Here is a 21,768-nt window from a genome sequence, read left to right as displayed (position 1 = left end):
CAAACATATCCAAGGATGGATAACTTGTTCCAAATTGCCTTCTTTTCCCTAAGATTTCATAAGGGCACAGTGACAGTGTGACATATGGTGTCACCCAAAGTTCATCTTGCTGTTCGTGCTAAAAGTCTTTTTCTGTGGCATGGCATAGAATACCTGAAGAGCTAATCACTCCCCTTTTTTGCCTTCTGCCAGCCTTACTGAGTGATGATTCAGCTCTAAAATGTTATTTTCATGTTATGTTGCATAAGGTGCACCTGTAGGATGCTGTAAGATTTAAATTACACGTAAGTGGGAGGTTCTGAAATCAAACGTACCTCTGACACCTAAGAGGAAGCTGCATCACTAAAATATTCTAAAACTGTTCCTGAGGAACAGAACCTTTCTATGTGTAAACCAGGAAATATATACTGAAAATTTAATGTATTTTTTAATTAACCCTAAAGAAATTGGCTAATAGCCCAGTGCTGGTCACTAGGAATACATCTAATTTCTAGGGTTTTGGTGAGTCTTTGGGGTAACTGTACCTAGGAGAAGAAACGTCTGAGACCAGTGGGAAAAATGACGGGTTGGGACCCCTTCTTGCAGTATGTCCATCTGGTTTCATTCCCCACTATTCCAGTCAGGGAACCATAGCCCTTACTGACAGCTGCCTACCCCTGCAGCTGGGCCTCACCTCTTCCTCAGCTCAGGAGGAAGTTGAGTGATGCAGAACAGTGACTGAGGGTACAGATGTCCTGGCATGGAGCCAAGAAAGGTTTGATGTTGTAGCCCAAGCTGGGCAGCAAATAGAGTAGGTAAGAAGAGTAAAGTTCCCTGCCCACTTGAAGGGTGGCAATATCAGTGAATATGGTGGACTAGAGATTTGGGGGAAGTTTTCCACCTGTACAGAAATGGGTCATGTGATTTTGGACTCAGGAGTGGGGTGGAAAACAGTGCATCCCAAGGTGCCTAAAATGGGCATATCTATCTTTAGCACCCTTGTGCACACCACTGAGTATGTGTGTTTTTATCTTTAAGGAAAGTGACATCACAAATACAGTAAAGGAATTTCTATTTTAACAACCAGAACTTTACTATAGCATATGTGTGCCACTGCTCTCTGCTGGATGGGATCAGAATGCTCAGCTGTGTGTCATGAGTCATATACTGGCAACAGTTAAAGGAGATTTTCCTTTACTTTATCTGGTTGGGGATTGTGCTTCTGGAACAAGAGGATCTGAGTCATATCCCAACTACTGCCATGTAATTCTTGGTAGTCACTGTGACAACTATGAAGTCCAAGGTGATCATAGATTTGTTATAGTTACAATTTCACCAGTAATTTTTTTAACATTAAAAAGTTATTTTCGGACTGCTAAATATAATTAAAGCAGGGTGCAAGTTTTATCACTCTCAGTATAGGGCTCGCAGAATCACTGGTGTTTTTCAGTATTACACTGAATGCCAGAAGGCCCCCATACACCCATTTGAAATCAAAAACTTCAACTTGATATACAAATGAAAGTTTGCATGCACTAAGTGTATATCCCATCAGGTCAACCAGGGCGCTGCACTTAGTAAAATATGCGCCTCTTTTCTTTAAAGCAGACATGTGTATCAAATCAAATTTACACATTGAAGCAGAGAACTTATTCCATGCCAGATTCTGTATCAGCTTTGAATGCTTTCTATTTCCAAAAAGAATATATTTAAAAAAAAGACATTTGTACAGAATTCTGTTCCTGTCTAGGGAGCTGCTAGCCACAGACAAAAGAAGCTACAAAGTAGGCCATCTAACTTCTCTATAAAAGTGTCCATCACAATAAAACATTCAACACTTATTCATTGCTTTTCACATTCAAAGCACTTTACAAACCATTTAGTTAATCCGCACAACAGCTGCATGGAAGTATGTGTGAAACTAACTTGGCTGTCACTTGGGCAGATAAATCACATGATCCTGCCATATGCCATCTGAGCAGTAGCATAAGCATCACTCCTGATCCCAAGCAAAGCCTAGAGATGACTTGTTCTAGCCCACTTATGAGGTGGTCCAAAATTCTGGTCAGGAGGAGGGGTAATGTTCAGGCTCTCTTTTGATTGGGTTTGGCCTCCCACCACCACAGAGTATGGGAGATGGGTAGATCTCTTCCATGGGGTTTAAATATCAACTCACCATCTATGCAGATTAGAGATGAATTGGCAGGAACACACAAGCCCTTGTTGCACAATTCAATACGTCTTTGTGCAGTAATTGTGCAGAGCTGGGCCAGGTCTTGGAAATGAGCAGGCCTATTGGGTGGGTCTTGGGTTTTAGTGGACAGTTAGAATGCTCAGGATGTGAGTAATGAAAAGCGAGGAGGTGGGTGGCAGTTGCCTCTCCCCCCTTTTAGGGCTGCCAGGGCAGGATGGTGTGTCATGGCATCTTATTTTGTCATCTGAAGTTACGAAAAAGTTGTGGTCATTTGGCCAAACTTGCATCTATCCTCATTGGCACCTCCCATTTGCAAGAGTTCACCTCACTCTGTTCTGGTTGTTTCAGAAGTTATAGCTCGCTCCATTGATTGCTTGCTGTGGCTTCCCTTGTGTTTTGAAAACTGTTAAAATTAAAAGCTAACATTGTCAGAGTAAGAGGTTTCCTGGTCCTGCTTGCAAACTAATGGGTTCTAGAAGGAAGCATGTAATCTGGGTCTTGTGCAGCCAAGCCAGTCTAGAACAAGGCGGGTTCAATTGTGACCCCCTGCTTTAAGGAGCAGCTGCTTTGTCTCTGTTTGGTTTTTGGTTAGTGTGCGTTAGGGTTCTGGATTTTAAGAAATAAAGTAGTATTTTGCAACCTTCCAGAAAGAGTATTTTATGTTTTTTATCTAACTTCTCTGTATGCTGCGAAACATAACACCTCTGAGTAGCAGTGGCTGAGAACGATAATCTAGAAAAGTTACTTTACCCACAATTTTGCAGGATATAATAATTATAATAATAATTAGTGGAGATATCCCATCTCCTAGAACTGGAAGGGACCTTGAAAGGTCATCGAGTCCAGCGGACCAAGTACTGATTTTGCCCCAAATTGCCCCCTCAAGGACTGAACTCACAACCCTGGGTTTAAGAGGCCAATGCTCAAACCACTGAGCTATCCCTCCCCCCAAAATTAATGGAGATATCCTATCTCCTAGAACTGGAAGGGACCTTGAAAGGTCATTGAGTCCAGCCCCCTGCCTTCACTAGGCAGAACCAAGTACCAATTTTGCCCTAGATCCCTAAGTGGCCCCCTCAAGGATTGAACTCACAACCCTGGGTTTAGCAGGCCAATGCTCAAACCATTGAGCTATCCCACCCCCCAATAGCCTGTGCTATTCACTGTATGAACCTCTTATTACCAGTGAACATACAGGTAATATTTGTGTAAATCAATGCTAGCCACACCACAGGGAGCATCTAGGAAATGATCTCATTATTTTTACAGGACCATGAGAACTATTATGAGAAGGTTAAATGGAATGTACACTGCTGACCCAAACAAAGAGGCGGTGCTAAATGTTCCCTACTAAATAACTAATTTCTTTTGAAGCCTAACTACCCTAACTCCATTGTACTACACCTAGGGTGACCAGATGTCCTGATACTATATGGACAGTCCCAATTTTTGGGTCTTTTTCTTATATAAGCTCCTATTACCCCCCCACACCCTGTCCCGATTTTTCACATTTGCTGTCTGGTCACCCTAACTACACCTTGGTATTAGGTTTTGAAGGGAATGGAATCTACATCTGCACATTTTTCCCAAGCTGACTCATGCAGTACTTTAAAATTGTCCTCCTACAGAAATCACCTGGAGCAAAATTATCGTTGCAAGTGAAAATTCCATTGCAAGGAGCAAAGCCAAACATCAACACTATTATGCGATCAGGCACTTGAACTGCAAATTACCTTTTCTCAAAAGCATAATATTCAATGCCCCCCCCCCCTTTTTTTTTTTTTTTTTCAAAAAAAGATTATTTTCATGTGGAAAATTCATTATATTTTAATCTCATAAAAATAATCTATAAAACCTGCTTGAATGTGTGATCAAAAGAGTCAAAGGCCTTTTTCCAATAGGCCTTGAGGGATTATTGTTTTTTGGCTTTTCATGAAGCATTAATACAAAATGAAGTATTTCCAAACCCCAAATCATTGAAGGAAATGGAGTGCACTTCCCAGCAGGCTTTTCACCCTTTTCTGGACGTACCTTATTTTCAGTATTAATGGTAAACACAGTGTCTTTTTGGTCCAGAAGTTTACAAGAATATGCAATATTGACTGCTGTTTCCTGCTTGTCTCCAGTCAGCACCCAGATTTGTATCCCAGCCTCTCGGAGAGCTGCAATCGTATCGGGCACTCCGTCTTGCAGCCGATCTTCAATCCCTGTTGCTCCTAGTAAAAGGGGAATATGAGAAGTGAGCCAATTCATTTCCCTTTGAAAGCTGTGGTGAGATGGTTTAAAAAAAAAAAAAAGATATCAGGAATCTTTGATTCTAAATAAATAAATAAAGATCCAGCATGTATCAACAGCTAAGCCAATGCTACCGTCCAGTGGTTGATATAGACTTCAAAAGGCATAAAATTAAGCCTGCATTGAGGGGAAAATCTTTATGTAGATTCCCTATATTTTTGCATTATCTTAAGCCTCACATCAGTCTTGTAGGGAATATATGGATGAATACTGAACAGTTCTAAGTGATTAACACATACAAAAATCTGCATTTAGATTGAGATTTAAAAAAAGAAACATAAAACAGCAATCAATGACTAGTGACCATTCATTTTACTTGGCACTGCAGTGACTCATTTCATTTCTTTTGAATACTCCAAAATGACAATGTACTGGCCAAGGAATATACTACGTGCATTTTTTAAAAAGTATGGTATCAGTTCCCATCACAGCATGCAATTCTACACTGAATCTTGGCTGTTTAATTGAAAGACACTCTACTGGCAAGTCAGATGCTTCTTCCATCAAAGGAATGAGATAGGACACAACAAATGTCCTCTTTGGAAATGTGAAAACTTAGGTGAAGAAGCCAATACTTATACTGAAGGTAAATCACCATATGAAAGAGTGATAAACAGTCATCTCTTATCTCTTCCACTAGAGGCCACTTTGAAGTTGCTGTAACAGTGATACCATACATTAAAGATCAGTATTACCTAAAGCAGAAAAGGATACTTCTCTGAGGAAAATTAAGTAGGAGTGCATACAGAGGGTTTGTAGTTGGCAAAGGTGAGAGATTCTGACAGCTACACTAGCTCACCTACAGCTCTGTTTACAGTATTTACTGTTATTATCCTAATTTTTACAAATATCATTGCAGAGATTATGAAGAGCCATAATAACAACAGGCTGCAATTATATAGATCAGGATGACAAAGGGCTGAACATACGGCACATAGGTAAATAGGTTAAACCTGGGCTCCTTTGAAAAGCTAAGCCTAAAATAGCAAAACATTTGGACTCAAGATAGAGAACATTAAACTACTCTCATTTTTATGAAATCATGATGCTTCGATCCTATAGGGATGGGTGCCATAAAGTACCAAGATGGATAACTTTTTGCATGATGTACTGTAGTTTTTTCGAAGTGGAGAAAACTAACAGCAGAACACAGATACATCATAAACCCATTGGTAAGCACGTGTGTGCATGTGTATACAGAAAGAGTGCATATGCACACAAACCTTTGGTACCAATATAAAACACTGTGCACCAACATTAGTGCTCTGGACACAGCTTATACATATAAAAATATTTGCCCTTGGAAGCTGCATCCAGCACTAAAGAGTTTGATATTTGTACCAAAGAATTGCAAAGGGCCACAGCAAGACCTTTTAATATAAATTCGTCGAAGTCATTGTTTCTTTGGTTACCAAGAACATCACTTGAAAGCAAGCAATGTTTCACTCAGTAACAAGTCTTTATTTTTAGCTACCTAGCAAGGTGAGTTTGGTCTCCAGATGCTGTGCTGTGTCCATTAGCAGCTCATCTCTGTTGTCAATCGCTGCCTCTGCCTCACGACGAAAATTGGCCCATTTCCGAAAGTCATCTTCACTCAAAACCTGTGCAACAGGGATACAGGTATGCCTCATATTCAGATTTAGGTAGAGCAGTTGCTCAAACTGTGTGTAGTCTGTGGCCCACCGTAGTGCAACACAACCCTTTCCTGGTGGTTCACAGAATGAAACAGAGCCAGGAATCAAGCAGTGGGGAAGAATTGGGGAGTTGTGAGAGGAAAGGTGTCCATGAGAGGAGCACTGTCTCAGCGAAGTAGTATGGATGCGTAATGGAAAGTTTGCACGGGCAGAGTATTGTTCAGGTAGAATACCGAGCAATAGATTTTTTAGAGAATCCTCGGCTACAATTATGTTTTAAAAATAACTTCTTTCTTTGCATTTGAGTCTTATCCTGTAAATCACAATCTTGCATCTATTACTTCAGTCTATTGGTATAAAATATTTTGATGCAATAGTTTCAGCATTATGTCTTCCCCACTGCATCTAAGAAGAGCTCACCTTGTTCTAAACTGGGGAAATAGGGCAGCAATATTTTGGATCCCAGAGTGGTAATTACTACCCCAGAGTCCATTTGCAACATATCACATGACCTTTAACCTTACCCAACTGAAAGCTGCATGGACAAGTAGCAATGAGGAAAAACAGACCTGCCTTCTCAATTTGCATAAAATGGTATAGACAGCAGCTGTCTTCTCTTTAAGAGAGGCATGGCCTGGAAAGACAACTGGTCCCAGTGCTGCTCAGCAAGGACCAAGATAGAGCATTGCATGCTGGGACATGTTGTTTCTGAAGGCTGGACTCCAGACCTCCATGGGCTGGATTTTACCCATAGGCTGAACTTTCATTAAAACCATCAGGATAAAGCACAACTGCTCCAAATTGAGTACAAGATGCTTGAAAGCTGAATGCCAAATAAAATTTAAAAGAACAGCTAATAAATTGTGATTCTGTTTGATCTTGCCTGGACTCACTAACTAGGAATGGATAGGGTAGTCACAGGAGACAGATACTGCTGACCAATGAACCATCTAGATAAAAGATCTTGTCTCTGACAGTGACCAAATACTTCAGAAAAAAGTGTAAGATCAATTTGTCCGTAGGAAAAGTTCCCTTCTAATCCTAGGCAGTTAGGATTTGGCTTGTGGCTTTATGCATAAGGGTTTATAATTCTCACATTTCACAAGTCAAATCTGTTCACATGTACAGGACATCGTTAACAAATAGCATTAGTCCGATTACTCCTTACCTTCTTAGCTATGCACAGGGTTCGCAGGCCATATCGTGCATACCAGTCCAGGTGTTTCTGTGTTTTAGCATGTATTCTTCTCAGCTTCCTCCCCATATTAATGTCAGCTTTGAAAAATAAGCAGTCAGCTACTTATTTCTAGTACAGAGCATTCCTTACCCAACAGCCAAAATAATAATAATAATAAACAGGCAACACAGGAGCTGGTGTACTAACACAACAGCAGTCCCTTGCAAAGCCCATAAATATTAATTTGTGTTCCATAACCCCACAAGCATATGCTCAAGGATGGCATTTCTTGGTCTTCTTTATGTTACTGCTCCACAAGTTAAAATACACTGGTCAGGGTTGTATGACAATATTATTGCGGAGTACCCCATCCAGTTAGTTTAGGCTGCCTGTGAATCCTAATTAGCCTTTTCCATATTTCAAGCCCTCTTCAGGTTAAACTAATACTTCTATTTTGATCTGCAGCAATAATACTATACTAAGGGACTTATTATTCCTGTATAATCCTAAAGCTTGGATATAGTATTGTATGCAGGAAGAAGTACTGTAAACTTCCCGTACTTATTAACAGACAACAGAACGATAATAGTTCACTAGCTGGTGCACTAATTACCTTTGGCAGGGTCTTCCAGTAAATCCATTATGACAGAGTCAGCTCCCTTGGTGTAGACAATTATCTCATTGGTAAAGGGGTGCCTCACCACCACAGACATCCTTTTCCTGACTGAGTCAAAACCCAAGGTGCAAAGTATGTCAAAGGTCAGGAGGGTACCTTGTGGCAACCTCACAGTTACCTGCTCAGGGGTCCTGGACATTAAAGTGAAACTGTAAGCGCAGGCGGCATGGACAAGGGCTGCCTCATCTGGGCTCTCAGCCTCGTAACAAAATTCTGGCTGCAAATGGCCTTGACTAACAGACCCAAACACCTCATCCAGGGAGGCGCCCCCCATCTCTGTGCTGCCTTTCCTGGGCATTGCATCTGCTCTATCATCACCATCGTAGTCACCATCTGTTGAGTTGGAGCAAGTGTGGGTGGAAATGTCATCTTTGTTACAGGAGTCTGTGGCAGCTGGATTCTCTTTACTGTTCTTTGCATTAACATTTGCTCCTAGGTCTGAACTGGACTGAGTCAATGAGAAAGATTGACCAAGGTTTGCTAATTTTAGCCGTTGGAGCAGCTGGTGAATCCTCTCCAAGGAGATCCCTGATGGTTTCATCAGTGGTGGCACTGTAACCTTGAGACATGAGAAGACATTGGGAACATTACACCTGAAATTAAACAAGGTGAGCCACAAGAACATTTGCAAACTCCCAGGGCTGGGCTGTGCATCAAAGTAATGATTTTTAAAAAAATACGCGGCTGTCCTTTTTCTAACTAATTATGTCAAGGGATTTTCAGGACAACAGTTAAGTTGGCTTCTAGATTCAATGGTGATCTATGGCAGAGACAGAGTGGTGCCCTAAAAAGCTCACAACTACCTGAGATAATTAAGCAAAGTTTTTCAGTGAGAACCTTGTAGCATTCAAAATATTTCCTAAAGTAGAAGGGAATGCTGCAGACACTGAGGTAGCCATATTGATTTATCTTACTTAAGACTGGCAAGTTCTTAAGGGCCACCATGGTAGACAGGGAGATTTGTAGGTAGGGATAGAGAGGAATTATTTAATTTAAGAGCCAGTGCGGACACAAGACTAAAAAGAGATATAACTAGCCATCAACAAATTTAGGCTTGAAATAAGGCAAAGGTTTCTAACAATCAGAGGAGGGAAGTTCTGGAACAGCCTTCAAAGGGGAGCAGTGCAGGCACAAAAGCTAACTGGATTCAAGACTGAGCTTGATATGTTTATGGAGGGGATGGTATGATGAGACTGCCTACAATGGCATGTAGCTGATCTGCGACTGCTAGCAGCAAATATATCCAATGGCTGGTGATGGGACACTAGATGGGGAGGGCTCTGAGTTACTACAGAGAATTCTTTCCCAGGTGTCTGGCTGGAGGTCTGACCACATGCTGAGGGTCTACCTCAGGGGTCAGCAACCTCTGGCACACAGCCCATCAGGGTAATCCACCCACACCGCCTCCCACAGCTGCCATTGGCTGGGAACGGCAAACCATGGCCACTGGGAGCTGTTGGGGGCTGTGCCTGCGGATGATCAACGTAAACAAAATGTCACGTGGCCCACCAGTGGATTACCCTGATGGGCCGCATGCCGAAGGTTGCTGACCCCTGGTCTAACTGATGACCATATTTGGGTTGGGAAGGAATTTTCACCTGCCTCTGCAGCGTGGGGCACAGATCACTTTCAGGTTTAAACTAGTGTAAATGGTGGATTCTCTGTAACTTGAAGTCTTTAAACCATGATTTTTGGACTCCAGTAACTCAGCCAGGGGTTAGGAGTCTATTACAGGCGTGGGTGAGATTCTGTGGCTTGCAATGTGCAGGAGGTCAGACTAGATGTTCATTATGGGCCCTTAATGGTTGAATAGCAGTCATTGGAGTTATTGCAGACAGAAGATAGAAAACCATATGGCAATTCCAAAACAGTGCTTTTTTACTACTGCAGATAGCTTTCAATTTTAGTATACAGATTTTAAGCAAATCAATTCTCCTTATGTATTTAAAGTGAGATTACCCTTTGCCTTGGCTCCGTTGCTGTGGAGACCACAACAGTATTACAGATAGCCAGTGCAAGAAAAAAGTCAGTAACGGACGTGGTGGAGCAGGTGTCCTTTGCAGATGGAAATGATGCCAAAGACTCTATCTGGAGTGCAGCATCTCTCACTTTCATCAACAGCCTGTTATCAGGGGTCACATCCTTTTCCTGGAAGAGAAGTTATTCAGTAAGGACCACATTTGGGATTGTGTACGACCTGCACCTTAGGTTTTCTAGAGCCTTCAAGGAAATGCTTGTACAGTATTATATACTCTAATGTACCCAGCATATAGAAAAAAAGATAGAATTCCCACTGTTGCATAAATAGATGGTCAAGGTCACACATAATCACTAATGAAATCTTCAGGGATCTTCCTGAAGAAGAAAAGATTCTCTGTCTCGGAGACTATGCAATGAGGTGCTCAGATATGATGATGATAGAGGGTAGAATAAGAACCTACATAGAACAAAATAGAAAAGTGGTCACTTTGCTGGGCTTGCAAAAAGTGCAAGTCAGGCCAGAATCTGAACCTAGATCATTAAAATTCATGTTATACAATCTGCACTATGGCCCTAAACCCATACCCAGACCTAAATGGGCAGATCCTTGAAACCGCTGATCACTGAGTTAAATGGAATGCTTAACAGGGACAAGTGACCACCCAATGAATTCAGGGCCTATGTTTAATTTTTGCTCTTCACTCTGTATGGACAATTTCACATCTTGTTCTCAATACCATAATGTCATTTCCAAAAAAATTAAAGAAATCAATCACACCCCTCAAAGTGTTTTCACTGATTTTTTTTAAAGAGATCATTAATTCCTGTGACATAGTATTGTAATCCCTAGGCCCCACTTGATTTTTAATACATTTGAATTTAGTTCAGGCCATATTTAATAAGATCTTCCAGTTTTAAAATACAAGCCTCTGTAGGAGCCAAGGCTTTTAGATTTCTTCTTTAAACTACTGCCAAAACAATTTAGCTTCCTTCTCAGTTCATCTCTGCCACTGCCCTCTCCTCCTTCAATCTGGCGCAATTATTATGAAGTTCCCTAGTATGCAACAACAATAAATCAATAACCTTCAGGGCTGTGTTGTGCTGAGCTAAATGTGTTACATTTTAACTCCCGCTTGCTAAAATGAATAGAGATTCTTAAATGACCTAATAATTGAAAATTGAAAAATAAAATATATCGCTAATTATACTGGACATATGCATTAAGCTCTCAGCTACAATAGACCCTCTTGTGCCTCTGAGGTTGCTGATTTAAACTAACATTCCTTTGAAATAAGTGAAAGATTTAGACACACCAAGTACGTTCAGCAGCAAAGAAAGTGCATTTGTGTTTACTGGCTGCTACAGCATCACACAGTGGAAAAAAACACAACCTGAGGTTCCCTATTACTTGCATAATTTCAATGAAAAAACACAAATTGTACATACAAAATCCCAAAAGCCAATGCAAATTTTTCCAGGATCCTAATATAGTAACTATTAATTACTGATTACTGAACATCTAGCTATTTATTCTGTATCTGTGCTCTTTTTATCAAATCCACGAAGGTACACTCATGCAAGTAGCAAAGCACAATAACATATACCTCTCTCTTGCTCCTGTCCATCATCCATCCATCCAGTTTCTACTGCATCTATATCCTTAGTATCCAGTACTGTAGCACCATGCAGCAGATGAAGAATCATTTAATATCAGGTATGCTACTTGTGTAGAAACTTTCTGTACTATATTTCTCTGCATATTACAATTATTGAATGTTGAGGGGACACTGTCAGGTTTGAAAAGCTAGATAGTGCACAACTGAAGCTTAGAAGAAAAGTTTTCATTATCTTAAAAAATGAAAACAGATGTTGGCTTGGATTTATATGTTTCCATGTAGCTGGATGGTAATGTATAAGAGACAGATGGTGAAACTGATACATCTATTTTCACTGACCAAGCTGAGTGAAATGCAAAAATTAAACAATCAGCATTAAGAATGAAAAATCAATTAAAATTTAAAAATCCCTCCATTGTTAGTAGGCTAGTTCAATATTTATAAAATGGGTAAGACCGTTTAAGTTTTAAAGGGTAATTTATTAATAGTTTTCATTTGAGTGTCCCTTTAAATGAATCCAAAATTAAAAATAAGTTATTGACTTTAAAAGACGTTAACTATGAAAACTGTCAGTCTTCAAGAAATATTTCTAATAATAGTGATATTTATAAGACATGCAATAGCAGACTTATTAAATCTAGATCAAGAATGCTGTAAGAACCTTAATTTAAAACTCATAGCAAAGGGAATATGGACAGTGATAATCCTCTTTCTATCTTTTTCCATAATTTATTCCTTTTCATATTGTAAGGTTTCTCCTTCCATTCTTCTATAGTACAAGGAAGTCCATCCCAGGGTCTATTTTTTATTTTGTAGCACATGATTTGATGCAGCCTTTTTCGCATGGAGAAGTTGCAGCAGCAGCAGCAGGAGACAAAATTAATAAAATAAATTGGCGATCTCTCCACTTGAGACACAAATAGAAACCATGAAGCTGGCCAACATAAGGGAACATTTGTCGGTCCCAGCATGAAATGGGTAATTCTGATTGGGCTGCAGGCTGTTTCTCAGTGAAGCTGGGTTTTGATGGATACAAAAAGAATTAGTTTTCATTTTCATCTGCGGCTTGAAGGAAAGAGAAATCTGATTTCTCGCCTATAAACGTCTCAATAGGATTGATCTTTCACCTTCCCCACCCCCGCCTCTCCATTTCCTCACTGAATCAGGGAGAAATTAATGACACAGAAAACATTCTATCTCTGTGGTTTTCTGAAATACAGCTTTTTTACCATTCTTTATTCCTTTCCCACCCATATGATCTTAAGTTATGCAGAGTCAATACAAATTCCCTGGCACTGGTATAAACACTACAAACTTGACAGGTATTCTGAACTTTAAATAATCTCTCTCTTTCTTCTTGGGAATTGATTAGGTAGACCGATTTTCAACCTGGCTTTAACTCAACCTCTAATTTTGCAGGGGTAATTGTTAATGGCACCAGACACAGGTAGCTTAGTATACAATTGCTGTCATTTATGCTAAAACTTACTATGAGGTGAAAAACATAAGCACAAGTATTTGCAGGAGCACAAATAGAGGACACTACTGAAAAGTTAGACTATGCTGCCTCTTGCATCATATCTTTGTAATTTCTATTCCAGAATGGACAACACAGTGCTGCTTATATTCTTCTCCAGGATCAGCAGACTCCATTTTCATTAACTCTATCAAATGCCACGAAAGAAACAACATCATCATCTGTTTCCTTCTCAGGATTACACTGACAGCAACATATTAATTGATGAAACCATCTTATATTTCAACAAAACAGCAAAACCTGTCAAGCATAGATGCACTCACAAAACATTCAAGCTTGGATAATTCTTGTAGCCACCTAGCTCCATAATCCTAAAACCTCTCAAGATATAGCGATAAAGTGTAAAACCCATACAAGAGGCATTAGGAGATGTCTGGGAACCCAACTGGGTTTGCGGAGGAGGCAGCCAAGCTAATGGCTGGCACCTCCTTGTGGTGGATGTCCAGTGCAGGTACTCCATAGGGAAGTATACAGTGACCGGATAATGGGTTGGAAAAGGACTTAAAAAGAGGTGTCAATAAAGGAGCGAATGGGGGATGGTTTGGGACCCCTATGATTGATACGGCAGGGAGCTAACCCCCATTATTATAGTCCACCTTAACCCTCCTATGAGATGGTGGTGGAAGGTAAGGTCCCGTCAATGGATTTGCTTGAGTGACCCGGGTGGAAAAAGAGGGGGAGCTGGTAAAAAGCCCCCTTGGTAATTATGAAATAAATATGGGGTTACCTGCACTGCACACTTTTATCTGCCAGGTAGTCCCAGACATCTAATAATAAAGGTGAGGCCTGATTAAACCCATGTCAAATATCTGCTGTCTTTCTTTCGGTATAGCCAGACAATATAGTACTAACAGTATGAAAACACTTAAAAGTAACTAATGCAGACTGCTTATCACCGATTCATGTAAGACCACTTTCCAGTTGGCTTTGCAATCACAGTATAATAGAAGTGGTTGGAAACTTTTTGACAAAAACACTTTTTGTTGGAAAATGCTGATTCATTACAGAAATGCGTTGGTTATAATTAAACTTTGATCAGGAAGATGTTTTAGCTCCAGAAAGAACTGCTGATGAGTGAAAGAGACCCATTTGCCCCAGAATAGCCTATAGCAGGGGTCGCCAACTTGAGCCTGAGAAGGAGCCAGAATTTACCAATGTACATTACCAAAGAGCCACAGTAATACGTCAGCAGCCCCCCCATCAGCACCCCCCCTCCGGTCCCAGAGCCTCCTGACCACCAGCAGCCCCACCGATCAGCGCCTCCCGCTCCCTCCCCACACCTCCTGATCAGCTGTTTTGTGGCATGCAGGAGGCTTGGGGGGTGGAGGGAGAGGGGGAGAAGCGAGGGCATGGCAGGTTCAGGGAGGGGGTGGGAAGGGGTGGAGTGGGGGCAGGGCCTGTGGCAGAGCCAGGGGTTGAGCAGTGAGCATCCCCCGGCACATTGGAAAGTTGGCGCCTGTAGCTCCAGCCCCAGAGTCGGTGCCTATACAAGGAGCCACATATTAACTTCTGAAGAGCCGCAAGTGGCTCTGGAGTCAACCCCTGGCCTATAGTCTGTTGGAGAGTGCCGACAGAAACAGTCTCTCTCTCTCTCTCTGAGAGGGACACTAGCTCTACAGCCAGATGGTGAAAGCACTCACTTGTGATGTGGGAGACCCAGGTTCAAGTCAATGGTACAAATCCAGGCAGATGAGGAATTTGAACCTGGGTCTCCTGCTTCCCAGGTGAGTACCCCAACCAGTGGGCTGTTTTTCTCATGAAACAATTTAAAAGGTCTTTGCTTTGTCCTGCATCAAAATGGAAACAATATTAAAACCTTGACATTTTCTGCAAAATTGAATTGGTGTTTTCCAGCCAGTCCTACCACACAGAGAACATTGTTTAAACAAACAAACAAAAAAGGAACTCTTTATACTTCCTTTTGGTTCCACACCTATTTTGCATTTACAGAATATTCTCTCTTGTTCAGCACTATTACTTTCCATTAAAACTCAGCAAATTCCGTAGCATACTATTATATTAACAGCTCTCCTACTTTAACACTTCTCTTGGCAACAGTCCCACCAGGCGGGTGCTCACAGCAGATGCTGTGCTAACCTGTATCCAAAAACCACTCTTCTCAGCATTGCAAAGATTGCAAATTTTCCTTTTATCTGGGGCAACCAGTTTTCATAGCTGGTACAACACTTGGAAACTTGGCATTTAGAAGCCAAAAAAAAAAAAAAAAAAAAAAAAGGAGAATCCCAGCTTGCGGCCCTTTGGACACTCCTGTCTATTATATAGAGAAGAATTTTTTTCTTGCCCTTTGTCTGTTTGATACAAAAATTCAGGAAAATGTACATAGAGAATCCAAAGTCTAAAAACATAAGAATGGCCAATGGTTCATCTAACCCAGTATTCTGACTTCTGACAGTGGCCAATGCCAGATGCTTCAGAGGGAATGAACAGAACAGGCAATCATTGAGTGATCTGTCCCGTCATCCACTCCCAGCTTCTATGCAGTCAGAGGCTAGGGACATCCAGAGCATGAGGTTGCATCCCTACCATTTTTGGGTATAGCCATTGATGGACCTATCCTCCTTGAATGTATCTAGTTCTTGTTTGAACCACGTTATAATTTTGGCCTTCACAACATCATCGGGCAATGAGATCAACAGGTTGACTGTGCATTGTGTGAAGAAGTACTTCCTTATGGTTGTTTTAGACCTGCTGCCTATTAATTTCACTGGGTGACCCCTGGTTCTTGTGTTATGTGAAGGAGTAAATAACATTTTTTAATTCTCTTTCTCCACACCTGTCATGATTTTATAAACCTCTATCATATCCCCTCTTAGTCATCCCCTTTCTAAGTTGAAAATTCCCAGTCTTTTTAATCTCTCCTCATATGGAATCTGTTCCATACCCTTAATCATTTTTGTTGCCTTCTCTGTTCCTTTTCCAATTCTAATATATCTTTTTTGAGATGGGGTGACCAGAACCGCATGCAGTATTCAAGATGTGGGCGTACCATGGATTTATATAGTAGCATTATGATATTTTCTGTCTTTCCCAATGATTCCTAACATTGTTAGCTTTTTTGACTGCTACTGCACATTGAGCAGATATTTTCAGAGAACTATTCACAATGACTCCATGATCACTTTCTTGCGTGGTAACAGCTAAATTAGACCTCATCATTTTGTATATGTAGTTGGGATTTTGTTTTCCAGTGCGCATTACTTTGCATTTATCCACATTGAATTTCATCTGCCATTTTGTTGCCCAGTCACCCAGTTTTGTGAGATCCCTTTGTAACTCTTTGTACTCAGCTTTGGATTTAACTATCTTGAGTAATTTTGTATCATCTGCACATTTTACCCCTTTTTCCAGATCATTTATGAATATGTTGAACAGCACTACTCACAGTACAAATCCATGGGTGACCCCATTATTCACCTCTCTCCATTCTGAAAACTGACCATTTATTCCTACCCTTTGCTTTCTATCTTTTAACCAGTTACTGACCCATGAGAGGACCTTCCCTGTTATCCCAGGCTCTTAAGTAAACTAAGCAGTCATAAGTGTGGGACCTTGTCAAAGGCTTTCTGAAAGTCCACTATATCCGCTGGATCACCCTTGTCCTCATACCTGTTGACTCCCTCAAATAATTCTATTAGATTGGTGAGGCATGATTTCCATTTCAAAAGCCGGCTTGACTCTTCCTCAAAATATTATGTTCATCTATGTCAGGGGTGGCCAACCTGTGGCTCCTAAGCCACATGTGGCTCTTCAGAAGTTAATATGCGGCTCCTTATATAGGCACTGACTCCGGGGCTAGAGCTACAGGCGCCAACTTTCCAATGTGCCAGGGGGTGCTCACTGCTCAACCCCTGGCTCTGCCACAGGCCCTTCCCTCACTCCACTCCTTTGTGCCCCCTCCCCGAGCCTGCCATGCCCTCGCTCCTCCCCCTCCCCTCCAAGCCTCCTGCATGCCACAAAACAGCTGATTGGGAGGTGTGGGGAGGGAGCGGGAGGCGCTGATCGGCGGGGCTGCCGGTGATCAGGAGGCTCTGGTCGAGGAGGGGGGTGCTGATGGGGGGGCTGCTGATGTATTACTGTGGCTCTTTGGCAATGTACATTGGTAAATTCTGGCTCCTTCTCAGGCTCAGGTTGGCCACCCCTGTTCTATGCGTCTGATAATTTTGTTCTTTACTACAGTTTCAACCAATTGACTTGGTATTGAAGTTAGGTTTACCGGCCTGTAAGTGCCAGGATCGCCTATTGAGTCTTTTTAAAAAAATGTTATTATATATTAGTTATCCTCCAGTCATTTGGCTTAGAGGCTGATTTAAGTGATAGGTTACATACTACAGTTAGTAGTTCTGCAATTTCATATGTGAGTTTCTTCAGAGCTCTTGGGTGAATACCATCTGGTCCTGGTGGCTTATTACTGTTTAATTATTCAATTTGTTCCAAAACCTCCTCTACGACACCTCAATCTGGGACAGTTCCTCAGATTTGTCACATAAAAAGAGTGGCTCAGGCATGGGAATCTTCCTCACATCCTTTTCAATAAACACCCATGCAAATAATTCATTTAGCTTCTCTGCAATGGTCTTGTCTTCCCTGAGTGCTCCTTTAGCACTCAGGGAAGTTGATTGTCCAGTTGCCCACCGACTGTTCAGCAGGCTTTCTGATTCTGATGCACTAAAAAAATTGCTGTTAGTTTTTTTGTCTTTTGCTAGTTGCTCTTCAAATTCTTTTTTTGGCCTGCCTAATTATATTTTTACACTTGACTTGCCAGAGTTTGTGCTCCTTTCTATTTTCTGCAGTAGGATTTGACTTCCAATTTTTAAAGCATGCCTTTTATTTTGCCTCTAACAGCCTCTTTTACTGTGCTGTTTAGCCATAGTGGCATTTTTTGGTCCTCTACCAGTATTTTTTTTTTTAATTTGGGGTATACATTAATTTTACTCTCCATTATGGTGTTTTTAAGTAGTTTTCATTCAGCTATATTCACCTCTTGGACCAGAACCATTTACGACTAAATCGAGAATTGCCTCTCCACTTGTGGGTTCCAGGATTAGCTACTCCAAGAAGCAGGAAACCCTATTTCTAACTCAATTTGCAAAGTGAAGTGAGAAAAATTTTAACTCCCACCCTTAAAAAAATGCAAAAAAGAACTGGAGAGAGAGGCAAGAAGCTATAGATTCTGACTCAATTATTTTACAATAATAGGAAAAATAGTTGGGGAAAAATTCTCTTGAAGGAGACGTTTTACACACCTGAAATGTCATGATCCATAAAGCAAATAGATACAGAGAAGTTCTCAATGTACTATGTGGAAAAATGGGATGGAAGACAACAGACCAGCAAGCAATAAGATTATCATGAAATAAACAGATTCCAAAAGTTAATAGAGTACTAACTGATGTCCACTTCTATATAACAGAGATACTGAGTTAGCAAGGCAGAAGCTTGTAATAAATGCATTCATAAGCCTACATCCCACAAACAAAAGTCACTGGGAATCAGTGGGCATAAGAGATTGCCATCCGGAGCTTCTTTGCAGAACGAGGGCTTAGGGTTCGACCCCCTAAAGTGCTGAGCACTCTGGCTGAAATCCAGTAAAGTACTTGAGTGTGTGTGTGTAACAGAGCAGAGTGAAAAAGTAACAATATTTGGGAAAATTTTGTTCCTTTTCAAATTTCAAAAAAAAAAAAAAAAAAAATCAAAATTCTGAATTTTGAAAATTTTCAACCAGCTGTACAACTGGTCACAAAAATGGGACAAAATTTTTACAAAAATTAGAACTGAAAACGTTGACCCATTTTTTCTGCTGAAGTTCTGACAAACTCGTGGTGAAATTCTGCAAGTTTTCGATCAGCACTAGTATTTAATTTTAAGCATGTGCATAGTCCCATTGGTGTCAATGAGACTACTCGTGTACTTGAAATTAAGGATGTCCCTAAGTATTTTGCTGGATTGAGGCCAGAGTGCTCAGCATTTTGTAGGATTACAGCCTTATTTTGGAACTACATTTTATATAAAACTCAAATTTTATATTTTTAACTTTGTACTAAAAATCATACTAGGTTCACTGTATTTTATCTGTAGTGAAGTGAGACCTGTCTTCTGACAGAATAACAAGATACTGGTAACTCTCCTGGTGGCTCAATTTGTCACTTTTCCATGATATAGTGTAACAGACTGAAATTCATCTGGGGTGACCATGTATAGCATTCTCCGGCAAGTAGCAGGTTATAGTTTCCTTGCTCCCAATCTAGTAAATGAGTGCTGTTTCATTGACTATTTTCTCCTTCGGCTCCCTCCTCCCCTCAAAAAGTTGCATGAAGCAGAGATCCCAAAAACGTATTGACTGAATCTGAAGTTACTCACTATGGTACTGCTGAACGCCACTTGAGACTGAAGGCTGTCACAACGCCCCAATGATTTCTTCCTTGAATGTCCCTGAAAACGAGCCCGGGCACTTTGGCACCTCCTCAAGGGCTTAGTGTTTTTCTGTTTTAAAGTGTCTGGTTTCTCGATCTTGATAACAGGAAGAGCGAAATGCTGATGTCTTGCCCAGTCTTCATCATCTGAGTCCAGTTCCTTATGGGTCTCCAGGCGTTTGGCTGGAAGAGAGAAACCAAGATCTTGCCTAGTCTTTTCTTGTTATTAGCAGTATTACAGAGAAGATTTTATTATTATTATTACTAACTCTGATAATCTGTGACACTCTGTACCTCAAAATGACACCCTGTACTCACATATTCACCACTATTATATGATTGCATGTTTTGTACAAAGTATGCCTTGTGAGGTATCATTCGAGAAGTCATGATCTGTGGAACATTATTATCCTGTTGAATTGTATATATTACCATTGTATGTGAAGTTATGGAGTTTGCTATATGTTTGATATTGAAATATGTTGTGAATCTGGGAGACACCCACAGCCTTTCAGTAGCAACAAAAGAGTAACTAACACCTCCAAACCAGATTTACATTAGGGATAGCCAGCCAGATTTGATGGCCCATTAAGGAGAATCCACTCTCCCAGAGGGCCCCTCCTGAAGCACATAGATGGAGGCCCAGTGTCTCCCAGGGCATTTAGAACATGTGACCTCACTCCATGTTTGAGACACTCTCTTTCCATGCACATGGATTTGGGGGGGGGGTATAAATTGGGGACGGTGACATCAGCCCCTGACCTCTCTCCTCTCCCACCTACCCTGAAGGCAACAAGAACACTGGGAAGACAAAGACTTTGAACTGGGGAGATTGGTCTCAGGCTGAGAAGGGAATTTAGCCTGCGTATTAAGAACTGTAACCTGCCTGCAACATCCAATGGGGTAAGAAAAACTGATTCAAATCTTGCTTAGTTTGATAAAGTTTAGAATTTAGACTGTGATTTTATTTTTATTTCTTATGTAACCAACTTTGATCTCTATGCCTAACTCTTATAATCACTTAAAATCTTTCTGTAGCTAAAAACACTTATTTTAATGTTTTATCTTTACCAGTGAGTTTGTCTAGAGTGCTTGGGGAATCTGCTCAGATTATAAGGGCTGGTGCATGTCCACTATCCTTTGATGAAGTGTCGAACTAATTAATGAGCTTGTATTGTTCAAGAGAAGATCTTGAGCAGGTACATTTCTGGGGTGCAGAGTTGGGGGGATTTGCTGGTGTTTCCCTGTGTATGGTTCATGAGTGGCTTAGAGCAGTGTCTCTCAACCTTTCCAGACTACTGTACCCCTTTCAGGAGTCTGATTTGTCTTGTGTACCCCAAGTTTCATCTCACTTAAAAACTACTCGCTTATAAAATCAGATATAAAAATACAAAAGTGTCACAGCACACTATTACTGAAAATGTGCTGACTTTCTCATTTTTACCAAATAATATTAAAATAAATTGATTGGAATAGAAATATTGTACTTACATTTCAGTTTATAGTATATAAAGCAGTATAAATAAGTCATTGTCTGTATGAAATTTTCGTTTGTACTGACTTTGCTAGTGCTTTTTATGTAGCCTGTTGTAAAACTAGGCAAATATCTAGATGAGTTGACATATCATCTGGAAGACTTCTGCATACACCCAGGGGTACACATACCTCTGGTTGAGAACCACTGTCTTAGAGAGCATTTGTGCAACTTATCTGGGTGCGTCCCTGCATATTGTTGACTGAGTGATCATAGCATCTAGAGGGGTTTGCCGCTTGTCACTAGCAAAACTTCACGAGAGACAGCCCAGGCTGGACAGTTAAGAGGGCACAGCAGTGCCACAGTTCCAGGTTGTACACTGGGGACACATCACACAATCTCTAAACCATCACCAGAAAAAACTTTCATGCACAGTTCAGTTTCTTGGCAAGCCTCCCACTGAAATGTTTATCATTACAAACCAAAACAACAAGAAACTGATTACTTTTATGGACTTCTGTTAACTACAGACTCTTTAGCTGCACTTTTTGCAGTTCAGTGGAACAGAAGAATGAACTATTGTAATTCACAAATTTGGTAATGTTTTCACTCACAGAGCATGAAAATCTATTTGGCAGCTGCTGGCCAGCTTAATGACATTCTAAATATAATGTAGAGGTGGAGTAGTTATATGCATAGTAAAGCACTTTGGGCCTAATCTTGCACTACCTACACAGGAAAAACTCCCACTGAAGAATACAACATGAAAGGGAGT

General features: G+C 40.8%; 1 protein-coding gene and 1 long non-coding RNA gene across 9 annotated transcripts in view; one reads left to right on the top strand and one right to left on the bottom strand.

Annotated features, from left to right (window-relative positions):
- The window catches only part of ATP10B (ATPase phospholipid transporting 10B (putative)), a 235,830-nt gene that overhangs the window by 13,998 nt on the left and 200,064 nt on the right, over window positions 1–21,768 (bottom strand). For all 3 annotated transcript variants that reach the window (XM_005298080.5, XM_065554907.1, XM_008179569.4), the window contains 6 exons: window positions 19,467–19,702; window positions 9,915–10,103; window positions 7,893–8,514; window positions 7,271–7,377; window positions 5,943–6,069; window positions 4,205–4,389 (listed from right to left, as the gene is read on the bottom strand). In XM_005298080.5, the coding sequence (XP_005298137.2) occupies window positions 4,205–4,389; window positions 5,943–6,069; window positions 7,271–7,377; window positions 7,893–8,514; window positions 9,915–10,103; window positions 19,467–19,702 (1,466 nt within the window). The remainder of the gene's footprint in view (window positions 1–4,204; window positions 4,390–5,942; window positions 6,070–7,270; window positions 7,378–7,892; window positions 8,515–9,914; window positions 10,104–19,466; window positions 19,703–21,768) is intronic.
- The window catches only part of LOC103307584 (uncharacterized), a 51,029-nt gene that overhangs the window by 11,984 nt on the left and 17,277 nt on the right, over window positions 1–21,768 (top strand). For 3 of the 6 annotated variants that reach the window (XR_010589870.1, XR_006174547.2, XR_010589868.1), the window contains exons 2-4: window positions 5,939–6,088; window positions 8,392–8,563; window positions 13,153–14,394. This is a non-coding gene — a long non-coding RNA (uncharacterized LOC103307584). Of the gene's footprint in view, window positions 1–4,298; window positions 4,445–5,938; window positions 6,089–8,391; window positions 8,564–13,152; window positions 14,395–20,308; window positions 20,423–21,768 lie in introns of those variants that run through there. The other 3 variants (XR_010589871.1, XR_010589869.1, XR_010589872.1) reach the window with 3 other exon arrangements.

This window comes from Chrysemys picta, chromosome 8, assembly GCF_011386835.1.
Source record: "Chrysemys picta bellii isolate R12L10 chromosome 8, ASM1138683v2, whole genome shotgun sequence".
In the NCBI taxonomy this organism is placed as follows: domain Eukaryota; kingdom Metazoa; phylum Chordata; order Testudines; family Emydidae; genus Chrysemys; species Chrysemys picta.
The sequence above is the reverse complement of the archived record's forward strand: the minus strand, read 5'-3'. Positions and strand labels throughout refer to the sequence as shown.